This window comes from Lagenorhynchus albirostris, chromosome 9, assembly GCF_949774975.1.
Source record: "Lagenorhynchus albirostris chromosome 9, mLagAlb1.1, whole genome shotgun sequence".
Taxonomy (NCBI): domain Eukaryota; kingdom Metazoa; phylum Chordata; class Mammalia; order Artiodactyla; family Delphinidae; genus Lagenorhynchus; species Lagenorhynchus albirostris.
The window spans coordinates 99,865,725-99,884,273 of record NC_083103.1 but is presented as its reverse complement, the minus strand read 5'-3'; the positions used below and the strand labels follow the sequence as shown (position 1 = coordinate 99,884,273).

Genomic DNA, 18,549 nt, shown 5'->3' with positions numbered 1-18,549 from the left:
TTCAGAGGGAAAACGATTTCCCTGGATGCTGCCCCCTCTGTCCTGGGGTCTACGTCCAAAGCCCTATCGCTCTCCCTAAGGAGGAGAGGCTGCCAACCTTCGCAGCAGCTCCGGCCCCTTAGGAAACACTTCCCAAGCACCACACTCCGACTCAGAGTCTTTGGAACTGGCCCCCAAGGAAAAAGCGAAAGTCAGAAAAATCGCACTGGAGGAGAGAGGCTTTGCATGCACGCTAAGGGCACAGGAGTTACAGACTTGAAGAAAATACTCACAAAAGTCACGGGACTTGAGGAAAATACTACCGCGCGTGGGTTAGGGCCACACTAGAGCTATGGAGACACATGGGGATAACAGAGGACAGGTTAGTGGGGCTGGGGGCCAGGCAGGGGTTCCCGGAGCACGTTCAGCTCCCGGCTCCGAGTTCCTGAGGTCTGGGCTGGAGCGAGGCTCAGACTGGTGCAGAGCAGCTGAGCGCCGGATTTGACTCCTGCGAGAAGTGAGGCCGGGCAGGCGGGGCTCCGGCCCTCCCTCCGCAGGACTTACCCTCTGTCTCTACTCAGGGATGACCGCCAGCCCAGGATCTCTTTGTACACCAACCGGCAGAGGAGCTGAGGGGAGGGAGGGTGACCTCAGCGTGCAGCACGTGGCTGGTCCCCAGCGCTAGGTGACCGCTCGGCTGGCTCACAGCGTCACTCCGCAGGGGTTCACCCACGGGACGCAGAGTGGTTCCGAGCAAAGCCCTGGATGGCCAACACTTTGGACCACTTTGGACACTTCGGAACTTTCCAGGGTCCCAGCCCCGCAGGACAGGGCCCCTCCCCATACCCATCTGTGCACCCCAAAGCTCTTACCAAGCAAGCCAGGATGTCGGCAGTGATGAGCATGTAGAAGACGTTGTTCCAGCCTGTGGGGGATATGAGCCCGGCCAGCAGAGGCCCCAGAGCCGCACCTGTGTGGAGCACAGCATGAGAAGGGCCCTGCACCAGGGACCCTGGCCCTCCCTGCCCGCAAGAGGGCAGCATCCCAAGAGTGCGCCCGAGACCAGGCTTGGGGCGGGAGTCACAGACCTATGGATCCAGTGCCGTCGATGATGGCCGTGACGGTGGAGAGCGCCTTTGCGTTGCCCTTCAGGCTCTTGTGAGTCCCCTGGGGAGAGAGCAGAGTGGGGAGGCCTGAACCAAGAGGCGGCGCCGAGCAGGACCAGGACCGGGACCAGGAGAGGCACTGGCTCAGGGAAAGGCAGCGAGGGGGGCTTGGAGCTGGGAAGAAAGGGGGGCCGATGGCGGATTCTGAAGGACTTTGAGGATCTCGTCTCTGCGGGCGGGGGGAGGGGGAGAGACGTGAAGATGGGCCTGGAGACAGAGGCCCTGGCCAATCCCCGAGGTGGCTCCGCTTACCAGGTCAGCCGAGACGGCAGTGGTGATGAGGGCATAAGGGCCGTTGACCAGGGCTCCACAGGTGAGCAGCATTACTGACATGGTGATGGAGACGGCCCAGTTAGAGAGGAGAGGCCACCGCCACCCCCAGCCCCAAAGCGGGTGAGTCCCCCAGGCGTCAGGCTGAGAACCTCCACTTCCCCGAGCCTCCCACCCACGTCCCCAAGCCAGCCTCGCGGTGTCTCCACGGCAGCGCCAGCTCCTCACCTATGGAGATGCTGATCCCACTCTGGCCAACGTAGTTGTACAGGAACATCTGAGAGAGGAGAAGGGGGAAGACAGGATCACAGCCTGGCTTCCCCACGGGCTGCCTCTGTTAGACTGGAGCCCGGAAGTCTGGGAACCCCAGGGGTCCCCTTTCTCCTTTGCCTTCTCATACCCAGGCCTCTCGGTCTTCCGGTCCCAGGGATGCAGGGTCTAATACGTGGTAATCTATCATTTCCCTTTGCCCCCAAAGTCTCCTCTCATATCGAACCTCAATCACTTATTCTTTCCTTGGTCAAGAAGCTCAGCAGCTGGCCTGCCCCTTCTCGCCAAGGCCACATAACCACGAATCCCTTTCCAAAATCCTGTCTGGATCTCTGTCCTGTGCTGACCCTGGCTTCTCCTCCCCTGGCCGCGCACAGGGATGTACCCACGCAAAGAGACGGGTGTGTGCGTGATGCCCAGGCATGCACAGGGTTCAGCGGCCCACGACACACACACACTTTGCCCTTGAGGTTCTACGCACCGTGGGGGCAGCCAAGATCAGCATGACGCAACAGGTGGTGGCCCTGCCGTTGGTGTAGTCAGAGATGAGCCCCGCCAGGATGCCGCCTGGAACACAACGTGCACACTGCCGCCCCAGGCATGTGGGACCCCGAGCACTGCCCCATCACTCAGCCCAGCACGAACCGGGGCCGGGCACCCAGAGCCAGCTGAGTGTCTCCCTCCGTAGCCTTCCCCGCACCCACTGCTCACGGGAAGACCACCTGGGCAGGATGCCACCTGCCTAGGTCACATCCCACTGGACCCGTCCCATTTTTCTGCACCCTGACAAGAGAAGAGGGGGATGCAGCCTAGAGGCAGAGCAGGGCATGGCCTCACCTGCGATGCCACCAACATCGAAGAGCGTGGACAGGTCCCCAGACTCCTTGGCAGTAAAGTGAACTGTGGAAAACAAAAGCATGTGTTCAGACCTGGGGGCTCCAGGCAGACATCCTGGAGGGCCACCTCTGGGAGCGTCCCTGCAGACACCTGGTCCAGTATCACCTTCAGAGGAAGGAGTGGGGCCCATGGAGAAGTGACTGGCCAAGGTCACAAGCGAGTCTGCAGCAGTTTGGGACCAGATGCCCTTTCCGGCCCCCAGTCCTGTCGGATGGCCTTGACCTCCCGGAAAAGCCCTTCTATGAAAGCACTGGGATCTGGCCCCTGAGGACCCTGTCCCACTGGGGGTACAACTGCTCTCACTGAGCCTCAGCCTGTCCAGCCCCATTCCTCCCTCCCCCTGACCGAGCGGCTGGTCCCCATAGAAGCTTGTCACCTCCATTTGAGGTCCCTGCTTATAAACAGAGCCAGGAAGGAGGCTTGTGGGAAAATGGGGACCTCAGGTCCCAGACCTCGCCCTAGAATTAGAAAAAGGGACGCCCAGAAGCTTGACTCATAGCCCAGCCCTCAAGGTTGACTCACACTCTGTAGCCAGCATCAAGGCCACAGAACAGAGTCAGCGACCGCAGGGTTGCCCCGATGCTCTACCCCCGTCGTCGAGAGAGGCCCCTCAGATGGAGCCGGCGGGGGGGCTGGGGGGGTGAGTTACAGCTTGAGACCTGGCCCTGACTCATCCCCACCGCATCCTGTTCGGTGCGAGGATGCTGTGTGGAGAGCAGCCTCGTCCCTCCCACGGGGCCTGGAGGGAGCCCGGCAGCCCTGGCTGAGTGGTCCTTGGCCCTGGTGGGGCTCTGAGGCTCTGAGGCTCTGGGGGCAGAACTGCTCCCTGACAGAGTAGCTCCACGTGTGGAAAACCAGAGATCCAGGACAGGGGAACATAAACATCCTTTTCAACCGCAAGAGTGACCTCTCCTCATCTGTCCATCCTCGGGCAGGGGCAGAGGCAGGGGAGAGGAGGGCCACAAGGTGGGCAGCCCAGCAGACCCACGCACAGGGCATCAATCCCCCGAGGCTCCCGGCAGCCCTCCTTGGAAGAGAACAGCATTTACTGCCAGGCTACAGGCAGTGGGGGTAGCTCCTCAGGCCCTCTTCCTTGGGCTGGGGGAGGCTTAAGGGGCTCCTGGAGGCGCTCAAAAGGCAGACCGTTTCCAGCACCCTCCAGTCCCGCCCACCTATGAGCCAAGCAGCCTGGAGGGGGGCTTCTCCTATGCCTGAGGCTGGAGCAGTTAGGGAGGATTGCAGAACAGAGCTCTGAGTTCCTAACCCCGACTCAGCGCCAAGGGAGGAAGAGTGGCTGGAATCAGGGACTGGGTGGGGGGCGGGGGTGCATCTGCAAGGTTTAGCTCCCCATTAAAGAAAAAAACTTTCCCTCCTGCCCTAGGAGAGGTTCAGCAGAAATCCTGCCCATTCCTGGAGTCGTACGCGTCACGTGACAGGTTTCCTCCTCAGAGACCCCTCCGTTCCTCACCTCTTCTTCCCCAGGTACTCACCCACATTGAAGATGTAGAGGGGCAGCCAGTAGAGGAAGGTGTAACTGACCAGCTTGGCAAACAGCAGACACAAGGAGAACTCGACCACACCCTGGGAAGCGTAACAGAGGGCGCGATGGAAACAGGGGCAAGACGCCCTTGGTCCGTCAGCGGAGCCCCAACCCAGCACTTTCCACCGCCCACTGCACAAAGCGGCCTCGAGGACCTCTCCAGCCTCAGTAACAGCAGTGTACCTGTGGCCTGGATATGCTGTGTCAGGACGAGTCTCCCGTGTTCCCCTCCCCAAGTGGGCCGCCCTCCCTAGGCACTGCATGTAAAGAAATTCTGGAAACCACAGGTCACCCTGAGCATCCCCATCTCCTGAGACCCAGCAAAAAAATCTAGAGAGCCTCTCTCCTCCTTCCAGTCCACAAAAGACTCACCGGGATCCAGAGCGCCCCAAAAAAGCTGATGGCAGCGGGCTGAGCACTTGGCTCCTTGGACAAGGTGACAGCAGACTCCCGGCCGTTCCCTCTGTTAGAGTGGGGTCCATTGCCAGGGTCCTCAGCGTTGTCCCCGTTCTCTTCCAGCTCACCCTGAGCAGAGAAGAGCCCTTGCTGTGGGCGCGTCCACGTACCACCTCCCACCAGTTGGAGGGACAGCCCATGTGAGAGGTAGGGGCTCCCACGCTGGAAGAGGTATGTGTCCCCTTCCTGGACTGGACTAACATCCTGCCAGGCCCGTCAGGCTGTCGGGGAGCCCCCCGAGGGCGTGACTTTGGCCCTCACCCAAGGGCCTGTGAAGTAACTGTGGGCACACGGGCCCCTCCTCCAACTCCCCAGGCCTCCCTGGGACCAGCCCCCGGGTGGAGTGGAGGGCAGGGATAGGACTGGGGGCCACACTCACATGGTGCTGAGGGGGTGAGCAGTCCACGTCCTCTGGGTCTGAAAGAAAAATCTTCTAAGAAGCTTCCCAGCAGGCCAGGCCCTCACCTTGCATGGCGTGTGGTCCCCACCCCTCCTCAAAGGGGGTGAGTTGACTTTCCAGCACAAGGGAGCATGGAACCGGGGCTCCAGAGACCACCTTCGAGGTCTGGGTCTCCTAACAATAAGTTGTGTCACTACTGCCTCGTGGACTTTCGTTCTCTTGCTACAAGTGACCATGGCCCTGACTCCCTGGCCCGTCTGTCAGGGAGCTGGGAAGAGGCAGCAAAGGTGGAGAGGTCCCCCCAACCTTTCCCTCCTCAGTCTCACGTCTCACGGAAACGCTCAACAGCCCAGGGAAGCAGGCGTTGTTATACTTCTGTCACACATGAGAAAACTGAGGCTCAGAGAGGCTGTCTGTCCCAAGTCACACATCTGTGGCTCTGACCCCACGATCCCACGCTACCCACTGCCTTCTCCCAGGGCCTGACCGGGAGGCTCGGCTCCGGCCCTGTGAGGAGGGAGGGCTCCACTCACATTCAATTAAGAAGAAGAAGGTGATGAGGCCCATGACGGCGGTGATGATGCCGGGCACCACAAAGGACAGGCCCCACTGCTCATCCACCCAGACGCCGGCGATCAGGGAGCCCAGGATGTTGCCCACGGATGTGTGGGAATTCCAGATGCCCATGATGAGCCCCCGCCTGGAGGGGAGGGAGGGAGGGAGGGAGAGAAGAACGGGAAAAGTGAGAAGAGAAGCACAGGGCTCCTGGCGACCGCCGACCAAGTGCAAAAAGCTGGCTGCCTGCAGCCTCTGAGCTGAAGACCCCCCTCAGGGAGGAGCGGGAGGGTTTGCTGGTGTCAAGGGAGTGACAGCAAGGCCGGGGGTCCCGCTCCCCAGCCGCTCCCTGAGCAAGCGCTCTCTGGCTCCTTGCTGCCCCAGGGCCCAGAGCCCCAGCCCTTTCTTCTCTTGCCCTAAGGCCGTGACTCTGAAGTCCTCAACCAGGGGTGACTCTGCCCCCAGGGGACACGGGCACCGTCTGGAGAGTTGCGACGTCCCAGCTGTGGGTGCGCTAGTGGCATCTAGGGGTAGAGGCTGCTGAACACCCTACACTGTGTAGGACGGTCCCACAACAAGGAATTATCCAGCCCCATATGTCAATAGTGCCAGGGTTGAGAAACCCTGCCCTAAAGAAACTTTTGCACAAAAGCCAGTTCAAGGAAAAAGAAAAAAAAAAAATATATATATATATATAAAAATATATACAAACACATATATATGTGTGTGTGTGTATACAAACACAGTTTTATAGGCTTCATTTTTGTCTTCACGCAAAATGGAAATTCATCTATTAAGAGGAAAAAAGCATAACTGAGGTTGCAGGTTTTAAGGATCAAAACCTTAGCAATGAGAAAATCAGTACTGCTTTTAGTCACTAAAACATGTGTATCTCGGCCTGTGAAAGTCAGCAAGATGGAGGCAAGTTTCTAATCTTTGACCCTGAAATCACATCAGGGGCCACGAGGGACCCACCAGCCCGGCCCCCCAGGCACCGCCCACCCTCCTGTCCCATCACACTCACTTCCCCTTCCCGAACCAGTTGCCCACACAGGTCACCACGGAGGGCCAGCCCGTGGTCTGGACGAGTCCGTTGCAGATCTGCAGGGAGGGAGGAGAGAGGCGGGACAGGACTGGGCTGAGCGGTGCAGCCTCTGGGACGGGGGCCCCTCCGCAGCGCACACTATGCACCCCCTTCCTTCACCTGCGTGCACGCACCCCGTAACCCACCAGCTGATTTCTCCTGTGGCCCCAGATCCCCACGGCAGAGACCAGGCCTCGCAGGCACCTCCACGGACCTCAGGGTAGCGCTCAGCGCAAACTCACTGAGCCCACGAGGGTGACCACAGGCAATGGGCAATGGGACCCCGCATCGTGATAAAGGAGCACAGGGCTGGATGCGCCGGGACCTGGGGCGGCTGGGAAGGACCTGCAGCCTCTACTATCTTTCTGTGCCGGGAACAGAGGCCTGAGTGCAAGGCCAAGGCTCGTACCTGGATAAGAACAAAGTACCAGAGCGCGTGGATGTTCCAGAAATACCCCAGGCCAAAGAGCGAGGTGAAAAGGCCGCTGAGCAGCATTCCGGCTGTAAGGTAGTAACGGAGGGGGAGCCGCTCCCCAAAAATGCCACTGCAGAAGAGAGGGTTGGATCCATGGTAGTCTCTGCTACCTGCGCCCTTTGTCTCTCTACCTCCTATCTCTCCGCCCCCCCACCCCAAAGCCACTGAAACGACTCTGCTAAGGTGACCACCAGTGACCTCTGTGTTGCCACACGCCAGGGACACCCTCGGTCCTCCACTCGCTGGGCTCCTCTGCTTTATTTGACGCTGCTGACCAAGCGCCTTGAAGTGCGCTCTCCGTGGCCTCTGTGAGGTCACCGTGGCCCACCTGCCTCCCCCCTTGGCTGACCAGCGCTCCTCATGCATTTTCTCTTGCATCACTTTTATGGTTTTAACTACCAGCTACATATACGTTACACAGCCCAGCTGCATATCTACAGCCCTGAACTCTCCCCCAGAGCGTCACGATCATATCCAGATGCCTTCCAGACATCTTGACTGGGATGCTCCAACATCAGAACTCCTCTGCCTCTGCCCCCCACCCTGCCCCGTGTCCTGTGCCCCTCATCTGAGTGGATGTCGCCACCACGTTTGGCCACTCAAGCCAGAAACCACGGGGCTACCTCAGTTTCCTGCCTCTCCGCCCCACCCTGCACAAGCAACCTACAAGACCTGTACCTTTTACTTACATCTCTCCAGTGCGGCGTTACTCTTTCATCTCTATTACTATTGTTCTCAGGCGTTGCTCAAAGCTCAGCTGAGCTATTATCAGATCTGTTCCTTAGTGTGACGTGGTACTCAGTCCTACTCTCCCTCAAATCTACCTTCCGTCACCCTCACAGCGATCTGTCTGACGTGTTAATCTGAACATGCCACCCTTCAGAGGTTCTCCTGTGCCCACGGCCTGGTACACAATGACCTCATTCTTCAGTCCCATCTCCTGCATTTTACACTCTGGTAAACCTGTTACTTGTCCCCCCAGATCATGCTGTTTCACACTCGCCTTACTCTGCCCATGCCATTCCCTCCACCTAGCCATTTCTGCATTGCCAAGCCCAATTCTTCTTCATTAGTTCAAGTGTCATCTCCTCCAAGAAGCCTTCCCCAACCCCTCTTCTCTAATCCCAGCTCACACTAAGTGACCCCTCGGAGCCCCCAGGGCGCCCCGTGTGAAGCACCTGTCTGGGAGCCACCACTCCCACCACTGCTCTATAACTAGCTGCTGTTATCGGTCACTCCACTAGACCGTGAGCTCTCTGGAGGTGGTACCCTGCCTCAGTCATCTTTGATTCCTGGGAACAAACATCATGCTTGCTACGTAAAAGCCGTGCTGGGGTCTTCCTAGCATCCAGGGCTATCCTTGAAGGACAAACCATTTTCCAGCCACACCACTGACACTGCCATCAGAGTGAATAAACTCAAAAGGACATCCAGGAAAGCCTTTCCAGGGAAAAGAGCTACTAAAAGTGGGAGCTGGCCAGGGGAAGGAGCAGGCTCGGTAACCGTGGGAGCATGCTGGCTACGGGCTGACAGGACGTGTGCAAGTCTTGTCGTCTCATTTCCGCCTGGGGGGGGCCCCAGCTTTTTCCCTTTGACCCTGCTGCCCCCAGGTCGGCCAAGGGGAGAGGCAGCTCTGAACGGTTCTGCTGCGGGCAGTCACAGGCTCCGCCTCTCTCTTACCTGATAAACATGCCGATGGCATAGGCCACGAGGAAGGCGTTGTCCACTGCCCCCAGGAGTTCCTTGTAGTTGCTCTGGTCTGAAAGCCGATGGGAAAGGCAGAAAGCTGGCTGGCTGCTTGGACACCCCTGCAGGAAGCCCTTTCTGGCCCCGGCTGACCCTCTCCTGGGTAGGGGCAGTGGGCTGTGGGGAAGAACAGCTTGCCCCGCTCTTACCAAACGGGGCCCAGTTGCACCACGTGGTGTCGTTGAGCCTGTGGGTGTCGCCGATGGGCTGGATCATCTCTGAGCAGTTGTGGTGCAGACGGCTCTGGAGGAACCAGGGGTGCACGGGTCAGGGGGCACCTGTGGCCCCGAAAGGAGCAAGCAGCCTCCAACACACCAGCCCCGCTGCCCCCTCGACCGGACCCCACGCTCCCTCCTCCGGCAAAAACTGGCCCCAGGGGCAGGTGGCCACAGCAGAGCCTCGGTGAAGGGCAACGGGGGCCTACGCGCAGGGTAGACACGGGGCCCAGGGTGTCTGCTCTCTGGCTCCACCCGCAGCCCCCAACACCACCGTCTTGGTGAATAAACCCAGGAAACTCTCCTGGGAAAAGAGAACTGCTGAAAGTGGGACTCTGCCAGGGGGAAGGAGCGGGCTCAGTGACCAAGGTAAGGGAACAAGGATGGTTATATGCCAAGTTCCAGACCATTCTACGGAAGTGTATTTCTGCTGGGGCCCAGCATCTCCTGCTTTCCTCCTTACGCCCAGGCCAGCCTCACCTTGACGACACTGATGGGCTTCCTGGACATGTGATAACAGGTGTAGATGAGGAAAGTGATCAGCAGGATGAAGCCGCGGTACCTGCAGGGAGAGGTGAACAGCTGGGCTGGCAGGGCGCTCGGACCTCCACCTCTACTGTGTCCAGGAAGCATGCACCTGTGCCCATCCTAGCAGCCTCAGAGCCCCAGCACCACCAACTCTTCTACATCAGGCTCCCCTCCAGACACCAGTTCCTCGGGGCAGAGGCCAAGGGGAGGGTAGGAACAGACGCCAGAGGCCAGAGTGCTCGGGGGGCCCCATGTCCCTGCTCCTGCTACCGAGGCCTCCCGACAGAGCTAGCCCAGCATCAGCGCCCTAGACGACACCAAAGTACCCCCTCCTGCTCTTACCACTGCCCATCACCTCTGCTTCTCTCTGGCCTCACTAAGATCAGGGTGCCTCTGTGTGTGTGAGAGATGGGGGCAGGGAGATAGAATTGTATTTAAAATACTGGACATGCTGGAAGCCGGCAGGAGGCTGATGTGGGAGAAGGGTCTGTCTTTAAAGTGAGGTCAGGACTTTCCTGGTGGCGTAGTGGTTAAGAATCCGCCTGCTAACGCAGGGGACACGGGTTCGAGCCCTGGTCCGGGAAGATCTCACATGCCGTGGAGCAACTGAGCCCGTGCGCCACGACTACTGAGCCTGCGCTCTAGAGCCCGTGAGCCACAACTACTGAAGCCTGCGTGCCTAGAGCCCGTGCTCCGCAACAAGAGAAGCCACCGCAATGAGAAGCTCGCACGCTACAACAAAGAGCAGCCCCTGCTCGCCGCAACTAGAGAAAGCCCACGCGCGGCAAAGAAGACCCAATGCAGTCAAAAATAAATTAATTAATTTTAAAAATAAATAAATGAAATAAAGTGAAGTCGACACTGCTCTCAAGCCTAGAACACGGCAGAAACAGCACCTGCTGCAGCCCAGGAGGGGCGGAGCCCAAACCTAGCTGGAAATGTGGCAACAGAGGGAAAGCTGGTGACAGAACCCAGGTCCTCTGCCCTAGTCCGTTCCACTGGACGGAGGGGTCATCCTTTCCATCTGCGGCTCACACATCACATGGGCCTCTCACACAGTGCTTCTCATCCCATGTGCTGGTCTGGGGCGGAAAGAACAGTTCAGCCAGGCACCACTGAAGTTTCCACTGCGTGCTCCCCCTTCCCCTTCTGCCGAGGCTCTGAGGAAGGGCTTCCAGGTCCTCCTGAGTCACAGCATCAGCTGAGACGAGTCAGCAGCCGGGAGCCAGGAAGTACATGGAAAATAGACCTCAGCGTGGACTCCAGCCCAGGAGAAAGACCAGAGCCTTGGTTTCTTAAAGAGCCCATGGAGAAGGTGGGGAAGAAGGGGAAGGGGGCCTGAAACCCTTTCTATCCCTGGGATCCACGAACCAAAGGACCAGGACGCTGGAGGCTCAGTCTGCCCTCTCCAGGCATCTGCCTCCGAACCCCAAATCACTTCCTCCCAAGCATGTCGTGAAGGCTGCTGCATGTGAGATGAAGGGGTGTTTCAGCAGAAGCTGCATTCAGGCCCTTCACCCCTGGACTCGTTCTCTGCCTCGTTCCCTCCACTGCCTCACAGTTTATCTTCTGAAGAGACTGAAGGTACACGTGCCCCCGCCGTCACCTGGCTTAACGTTTCTCCGTGGCTCTCCGTTCCACTAAGAACGAAGCTCTCTCTAGCTTGAATCTTATGCTCTCTCTACCGCCCAGCCTCTCTGGCTCCCCATTGCCGAGGGTGCATGGCTGCGGGGGAGTCACCAGGGGTTCTCCAGGGAATCTGGGGTTACTCCAAGGGACTGTCACAGTGACCCTGTGACATACACAAGCTTGGTGGCAGCAATGTTTTCCACTTGGCAAATGGCTCATGTGACTCCTACCTCAGGAACTTCCAGAATCTGGTGGCAGGGTTGGGGGTGTCTCTGAGAGAACTCGAGAGGCTGCCCAGTGAGGCTTCTTCAAAGTGCACAAGATGGAAGAAAATCACAGCCCTACAGATAACACTCACCAGTGTCCTGCCCGGGGAGCTGCTGAGTCCGGAAAAAAGCTGAAAGCTTTGAGGGATGACTCTAATTTACTGTGTAACCAAATGAAAGTTCCTAAGCCTTTTTTGCCTCCGGTTTCCTCATTAGATGCCCACGGAGGACAGTGCCAACCACATCTAGCTCGAAGACCAGGGAACACAGTGTAACTCTCACCCTAGTCCCTACGTGTCTGTTGGGCCACCTTTACGACCCCCCGGGATCAGCTGAGTCTATCTCGGCTGCCACCTGGATACAGCCATTGACCCTGGTGACAGATCAGATCTCCCCTGGGCCTGAAGGATCCCCGGGCCCCACTGAGCGCCCCCAGCACTGACCGTCCTTCCTTGACAGGCCAGGCAGGGAGGCCCAGGCTACAACTCAGCCATGCCGAGCCCACGCAGGAGATGCTCAGACACAATGAGGGGTCGAAAGGCACAGCCCCGCTGGCAGCCACCTTGCTCCTCCCTCGCTCCTCCCACCACGACACTGCTTCAGCCCCAAGTGCCAACACCTGCCCACCGCAGGTCACCTGCCCTGGCTTTCTCCAGCCTGTGGTCCCCGGTGTGCCTCCTTATCTGCCTTCTGGAGTCCTGTCCCTCCCAACCTTGCGCGGCAGATGCTCAGACAGGACGGCAGGCACACCCAGGCCCATTTCTGACATCTCGATTCTCTCTGGCAGAAACAGGACTGCCTTCCCATCCACATCCTGCCATGTGCCAGGCACTGTGCTAGGGACCCAGAGAAGCTGTAAGAGAGACCTCTGCCCTCCAGGGGCTCGCAGGTCAGCAGGGAGACAAACAGAATTGGTGCGACAGTGCCATAAAAGAGGGCAGCCCTGCATGACACGGAAGCAGGGACGCCGAGACCAGCTGGGATGGGAGCAGTGTCAGGAAAGGATTCAGGAGGTGAGACTTCAGCCGAATCTTCACAAACAAGCAGGAGGTGGCCAGGTCCACCAGGGCTGGGGCGGGAAGCGGCGCCAGGGAGAGGGAAGTACGTGTGCCAAAGTGCGGAGGCGTGAACAGCAATGATACCTGACTGGGGAACGCTATGTAGCCAGAGGTCTGGAAGGTGGGACTGGGCCAAGCATGGAAGGTGAAGGAGTGGGGAAGGAGGGAGCGGACAGGTCATGGAGGGCCTAGGGTGAGTTTCGACTGTCTCTTGGGGTGATGGGGAGTCACTGAAGAGGGGTGGGATTTTCTAGGTCGGAGGGTTCCGGACACCTCCCAGGCTAAGCTCTGCCCTGCTGATTAGTTTGGGAAGCTCCAGACAAGCTTCCTCGCAGAAGGTAGGGCTGGTTCCCTCTGCCTCATCCACACTGCCAGCCACCCTCTAGGGAGACCCTCGGTGGTGCATCTCAGGGAGCTGGTGTCTGTAAGAGAAAAGAGCAAGGACTTAGGAATCAGGCGAAACCTGATTTCATTCCTTACACCTGTTAGCGGTCTGCAAAGTAGTGTTTATCACCTTTCTCAGAGGGCTATTGACAGGTTGATGAGACGATGCACAGGACAGCTCTTACATGTTCCTCACACCCAGTGGACACTTAAAAATGACAGCTACTACGATTTCAGATTTTGAGGAAGGAAAGCTGGAGGCGGCGGAGGCAGCCCGCGCTGCTCTGTTACGGGAGGTGAGCAGGGTGTGGGTTAGCACCAAAATCCTCTGAGCGGTGGTGGTTCCAGGCCCTGGATTTGCCTGTAAGGTAGGGATCTGGAGGCCAGCATGGCCACGCCTCCCACATGCCTAGTACACAGAGGTGGGCTAGAGGAACACGAAGATGCCCCGAAGCTACCAGTGCGCATGCGGGAGCCTGCCACGGGGAGAGAGCAGAGGCTGGTCCACTGGGCCCACCCATGTTCTCCCTTGGGAGTAGACAGGGAGACTTAGCAGAGATCCACAGTCATGCAGATCTGCCAGGTTCCAGCCCTGTCCAGAAGCTCGGCCTGACCTCTCAGCTCTAACCCCATCCCTCAGTAGAAAACCTGACACCCAAGATAGCAGGAGAGTCACAGGGAGGGAGGCGGTGGGGCAGAAGGACCTCAACCTGCTGTGCGATGCTAGGATGGGCACTGGCCTCCTCTGGGACTCCCTGCCTGGACCGCAGCACCATGGCGGCATGAGCCCAGAGGGGCACAGCTAGCTGGGCAGAGCATACCCGGGGCCTCCCCTTAGTCAAGTCCTCTTTCCTTTCCACTCTGGCAGCTCTTCTGAGAAAAAGGCCAAGGTGCCATAGTTCAAAGGGGACTGGGGACATGGGTCCGGTGAAGGGCTGGGCTGACACAAAGGCTGTCGAACTCACAGTAGCTCACAGGGAAGATAGCTGATGTGCTCCTGCTGCCTGTAGAACCCGCAAGTTTCACTTCTGCTTTCACAAGCCCTTCTTGCAGAAACAAGAGCCCCAGAAAGGGAGCAGGGGGGAAAATACACAGTCGGGCTTCGCCTGGCTTGCCCCAGAGGGGGAGGGATGGCAGCCCAGGTGTTGGCCAGGCTGGGCAAGCAGGCCAGAGACCCAGGAACGTGCGTGGCGAGGCCCACAGACTGTTCCGGGCAGGGTGCCCACCCCATGACCCTCTGAGTCTGTGTTAGCGAGAGATGGCACTTTGAGAGTCTCACCTTCCCCTACACGGCACTGGTTACTGAGTAACCAAGTCAGATAGAGAGGTGGACTAGCTATCTCTTAACTATTAGCTGACAGTCCAATTTATTCTTCCAAATGAGCACGCTAATAGCTTTATGGACCTCATTAAGACTCTGCACTAGAAACGCTTCTCAGCTTAGGGGCAAAGAACGACGACTGCCAAAGCAGCAACAGATGACAAACAGAACCCCCAAAGGACCTACTACCACCACCATCACAACAGAAAACAAGAAGTAGCCCAGCAGAAGAATGCTGACCTCAGGAGACAGTGGGAAGAGGTGCCTTCTCTCCAGTGTCTGCCCAGTCAGCTCCCGGTCCCTGCACCCCGCTCCCTGCTTTGCAACCACATTGCTGACGGTGCTGATGGCTCCTATCCCCATGGCAGGCCGACAGGGAATTAAACTCCCTCACTGACCAATTCCTACCACTTCCTGCCTTAGCCCAGCCCTTAAGCCAAGTCTGGGGCAGCTGGTAGATGTCTGGGGCTACTCAGGTGGGGGCAGACTGGACTGGCTGTAGCTGCAGGTGACCTTGACACTTGCCCGGAGGAAAGTACCACTTGGTGGCCTGTCCCTGGACGTGCCTGTCCTGGGACTCAGCAGATCTGAAAAGGAGAGAGGGCTGGCGACAGTAAGAACCAGGCTGATGGTGACAATGCCGTCACCCCGCCCCCTGCCAAGCCCTCCACCGCCACTGGGACACCCTGGTAGGGAAAGGTCAGCCTGGAACAGACAGCACAGGGCAGAGCCCTGAGCCAGGCCTTCCACTGACAAGATGGGACGGGGACAGGCCAGGTCTGGGAGGGCCTCTGAGAACAGAGGAACAGAGCCCTCTCGGGGCTGAGACCCAGCCTAAGGACTCCTCCACCTGATGCCCCTCCTCCAGATGGAACCTGGGCATTTGCTCAGAGACATCAGGTTGACACAGGGCTCGGTCCCAAGATCCTTCCCAGAGAAGGGAGCCATTGGCCAGTAGCACAAGGAGCCAGGGACTTTCTAGAAGGAATGAGTAGATAAGATAATGGTCTTTTTTAGGAGAGAGGAAAATATAGGCTAGATTGCTTTGCCTTGAGAAGGAATCTAGGCAGGGGAAGCCTGGGTGCTCAGACAGAATGAAAAGATGTGGCTTTTAGCTACAGCACGTGGTTTCGTTTAGGTACCTGGAAAAACTCTGGAGGAGTGTGAGAGCTGGTAGGGTTTGGAAGAAGTGGTCAGCGGGTAGTTGGTGGTCTCTCTTCTGAAGAGCAGCTACGCAAAGAGCACAGGCGGGAATGCGTTGGTGGTGGCGGGGCCCTCCTCCCCAGGGAGCTAAGATGAGGACTCTCCTCTCGGGATTCCCTGGAGGCTTAGCCCGTGGCCCACCCTCACCTACTCCTTCTCCACAGCATGAAGGACCCAGGGGAGGAGGCACGAGCCAGACGGCAAAACGAGAGCAGTGCTACCGCCCACCCCGTGCCCACCCCGCACACCAGTTTGGGGACAATCAGATGGGGCGTTGTGGGTTGCAGGGACTCCGACCCTGGTGTCTGCCCCCAGTTCTGGCGTTGCTTCGGGACCGCTCAGCTCTGACCTCAGCACTCAGGTGGCACAGCTTGACGGGAAGAAGTAAGGCCTTGGCCATCCATACAGACCACCCCCAAAGCCTGGCTGCCTTCTAGACCAGTGCGTGGCCCCTGAGGCCGACCGCCCCACCCAAAGCCAGGGAGGTGCACATCAGTCTGCTGTGTAAGGAGGGAAAGAGGAAACAGCGGAGAGGAAGAGGAAGCAGAAGGTGGCTGGGGGAGAAGACAGCAGTCATGTGCGGGTGGGGGAGGGAGCCACGCAGGTTCACATGCTCTTTGGGGGTCAGCCTGAAGAGCCCGAGGAAGGGAAGGGGGTGGGGACAGGGACGGTGGGCTCAGCCCTCCAGATCCTCCACCAGGCTCTCTCCTTCCTTCTCGGAGCTGCCTCTCGCCATCACCACTCTTTTCTTTTTTTTGCAGTATGCGGGCATCTCACTGTTGGGGCCGCTCCACACACGCAGGCTCAGCGGCCATGGCTCACGGGCCCAGCCGCTCCGCGGCATGTGGGATCTTCCCGGACCGGGGCACAAACCCGTGTCCCCTGCATCGGCAGGCGGGCCCTCAACCACTGCACCACCAGGGAAGCCCACACACCACTCTTTTTAAGGAGCCCTTTCTGATGCTCTTACCGGGCATCTCTGGGCAGTTACCAGGAAGAGAAGGAAGACAAGAGAAAGCTACTTTGCAGCATCTGGGTCCCTGGTCTGAGGCCATGGCAGAATAGGGAAAAGGACGTTAAACCAAAAGACGCTGCGTCTTAACTTCTGGGTCTGTTACTGTGACCTTGGGCGAGCTGTCTCACCTCTCAGCCTCAGCTTGAGCTTCTTGTAAATGGGATAGTAAACTCCTGTCACATGAGGGTGCCCTAAAGACTAACTGAGAAAACATTTCGCCTCTCAGCCTCACTTTGATCTTCCTTTGACTAAGGTAGTGAAGTCCTGTCACATGAGATGTCCATAAGGTTGATGAAATGAGATGCGATGCATCCGGCAGCAGGACCTCAGCAAACTCCGGCGGGCAGAGCCACTGGTCCCCGCTGCAGCCTCCAGCCCACCTCGGCCTTGGCGGGCTTGGGGGAGGGCAGCGAGCTGGGAGCTCACGGCCCCTGCTTTCCTGCCTGCCCAGTGCCCCACCCATTCCTGCTCATCCAGCAGGAATGCCACCTGGCCCTCCTCCCACAGGCTCCTCTCCTCGAGCCCTGAGCTGCTCCCTCCCCACAGGCCCCAGGAAGCGGGCCCAGCCCCAGAATCAGCAGCCATACTCGTCTCTCTGGCAAGATGCCCACGTTGCCATCTGTCCCCAGACGTGCCCACGCGGACGCTGGCCCAGAAGGCGGGGCACCGGCCAGGCCCAGGGCTGGGGAGGACTCAGAGGGGCTGTGGCTCCTGCGAGGACACTGCCTGACCCTGGGGGCTCTGACGGGAGAAGGAGGGGCAGTGCCATCCTCCTGGGCAGAAACTCCTCAGTCTCTGCCTTCTGCTTGCACACCTCGTGCCGCCTGCCTCTCAGCCTCCTGTCGGGGGACCGCGCCTTCAAGCCCCAGGCTCCCACCAGCTGCGGCTGCACGTGACCAGTGCTGACAACACAGGCTACGTCCTCACTGCCGTGCCTTCGCCAGCTCCACGGCTCCACTCAGAATACCTCCAGGTCCACCAAGGCAAATGCTACCTGTTCCTCCTAATGAAGATGAAACCCTCCCGCCACAGAAACTCACAAGCACCGCGCAATTACCAAGTACTAACTGCACACCAGGCACTGGGCTAAGTGCTTTAAATATCTTCTCACTTAATTTCACTAAAACCCTGGGATAGAGGTATATTGCTATTTCCATTTGAAGACAAGGACCTGGAGCCTTAGAGATTTAGTGATTTTTCTCAAGTCCAAAGGCTATGTTTTCTTTTCCCCTCCCACACTCTAATCAGGAGGAAAGACCGTGGGCTTGGGAGTCTAACTAACCTGGATTCAAGTTCACCTCAGTTACTTACTAGCTATGCGGCGCTTGACCAGGTACATAACTGCTCTGTGCCTCATTATACCCATATAATGGGGAATTAGGTGGGGAAACAAATAAAGGCCTTGCAGTGAACCACAAACACAATGCCTGGCACAGAGCAGTAGGAAATGCGAGTAGAAAAACAGTCAATAATTAATGTTTAGTCAGTGCTTAATATGAGCCTGGCACTGATCTAAGTATTTTAACTGCTGCATCTCGAGACAATCTTTAATCCTCACAGCGACCTGACGAGGTAGGTGTTACAAGTATCCTCACGGTACAAGCAAGGAATCCAAAGCTCAGGGCCAGCCCACCCTCTGGCGTCCTGCTCCAGGACCGTCTGCTTTCTTCACTTCTGCTTAAAAGCCCTCCTTGGGTACAGGTGGAAGCAGCAAATGTGATAATGAGAGAACACGCCCTCTCTCCAGCTTGAGCCTTAATTCCGAGAAAGTAGGACCGTGTCTTAATCATCTCTGTAGGCCTCACAGTGTAACACGATAGCGTGCCTACGGTAGGAACTACATTGACGTTCGGTGTCTGTTAGGAGTCCAAACCTCCATGCATCAGGAAAGAAGTAAAGGAACACTTATCGTGCGCCCTCCATCAGCCACGGGAGGTCAAGGATGTTCACGGACCACTTTTGCCTTCAAGAACCCACCTGACTTTCACCCACGAGGGAACTGAGTCCCAGAGAAGTTAACTACACAAGGCACACAGTGGTGAGAGGATTTCAATCCGGATCTGTCTTAAACCTGGGAGATGTGGGAGAACAC

At 58.0% G+C, this 18,549-nt stretch overlaps 1 protein-coding gene across 6 annotated transcripts in view; it reads right to left on the bottom strand.

Annotated features, from left to right (window-relative positions):
• The window catches only part of SLC37A2 (solute carrier family 37 member 2), a 38,320-nt gene that overhangs the window by 6,502 nt on the left and 13,269 nt on the right, over window positions 1-18,549 (bottom strand). For 2 of the 6 annotated variants that reach the window (XR_009542562.1, XM_060160693.1), the window contains exons 1-17: window positions 9,534-16,573; window positions 8,988-9,081; window positions 8,773-8,851; window positions 7,027-7,162; window positions 6,558-6,634; window positions 5,512-5,678; window positions 4,958-4,995; window positions 4,495-4,647; window positions 4,073-4,163; window positions 2,523-2,585; window positions 2,167-2,252; window positions 1,644-1,692; window positions 1,398-1,471; window positions 1,068-1,146; window positions 852-949; window positions 544-608; window positions 273-329 (exon numbers count right to left, since the gene is read on the bottom strand). Coding sequence is in view for 5 of the 6 variants with exons in the window: in XM_060160693.1 (XP_060016676.1) it covers window positions 299-329; window positions 544-608; window positions 852-949; window positions 1,068-1,146; window positions 1,398-1,471; window positions 1,644-1,692; window positions 2,167-2,252; window positions 2,523-2,585; window positions 4,073-4,163; window positions 4,495-4,647; window positions 4,958-4,995; window positions 5,512-5,678; window positions 6,558-6,634; window positions 7,027-7,162; window positions 8,773-8,851; window positions 8,988-9,081; window positions 9,534-9,686 (1,533 nt within the window). In the remaining variant the exon portion in view is untranslated. Of the gene's footprint in view, window positions 1-272; window positions 330-543; window positions 609-851; window positions 950-1,067; window positions 1,147-1,397; window positions 1,472-1,643; window positions 1,693-2,166; window positions 2,253-2,522; window positions 2,586-4,072; window positions 4,164-4,494; window positions 4,648-4,957; window positions 4,996-5,511; window positions 5,679-6,557; window positions 6,635-7,026; window positions 7,163-8,772; window positions 8,852-8,987; window positions 9,082-9,533; window positions 16,574-18,549 lie in introns of those variants that run through there. The other 4 variants (XM_060160697.1, XM_060160694.1, XM_060160698.1 and 1 more) reach the window with 3 other exon arrangements.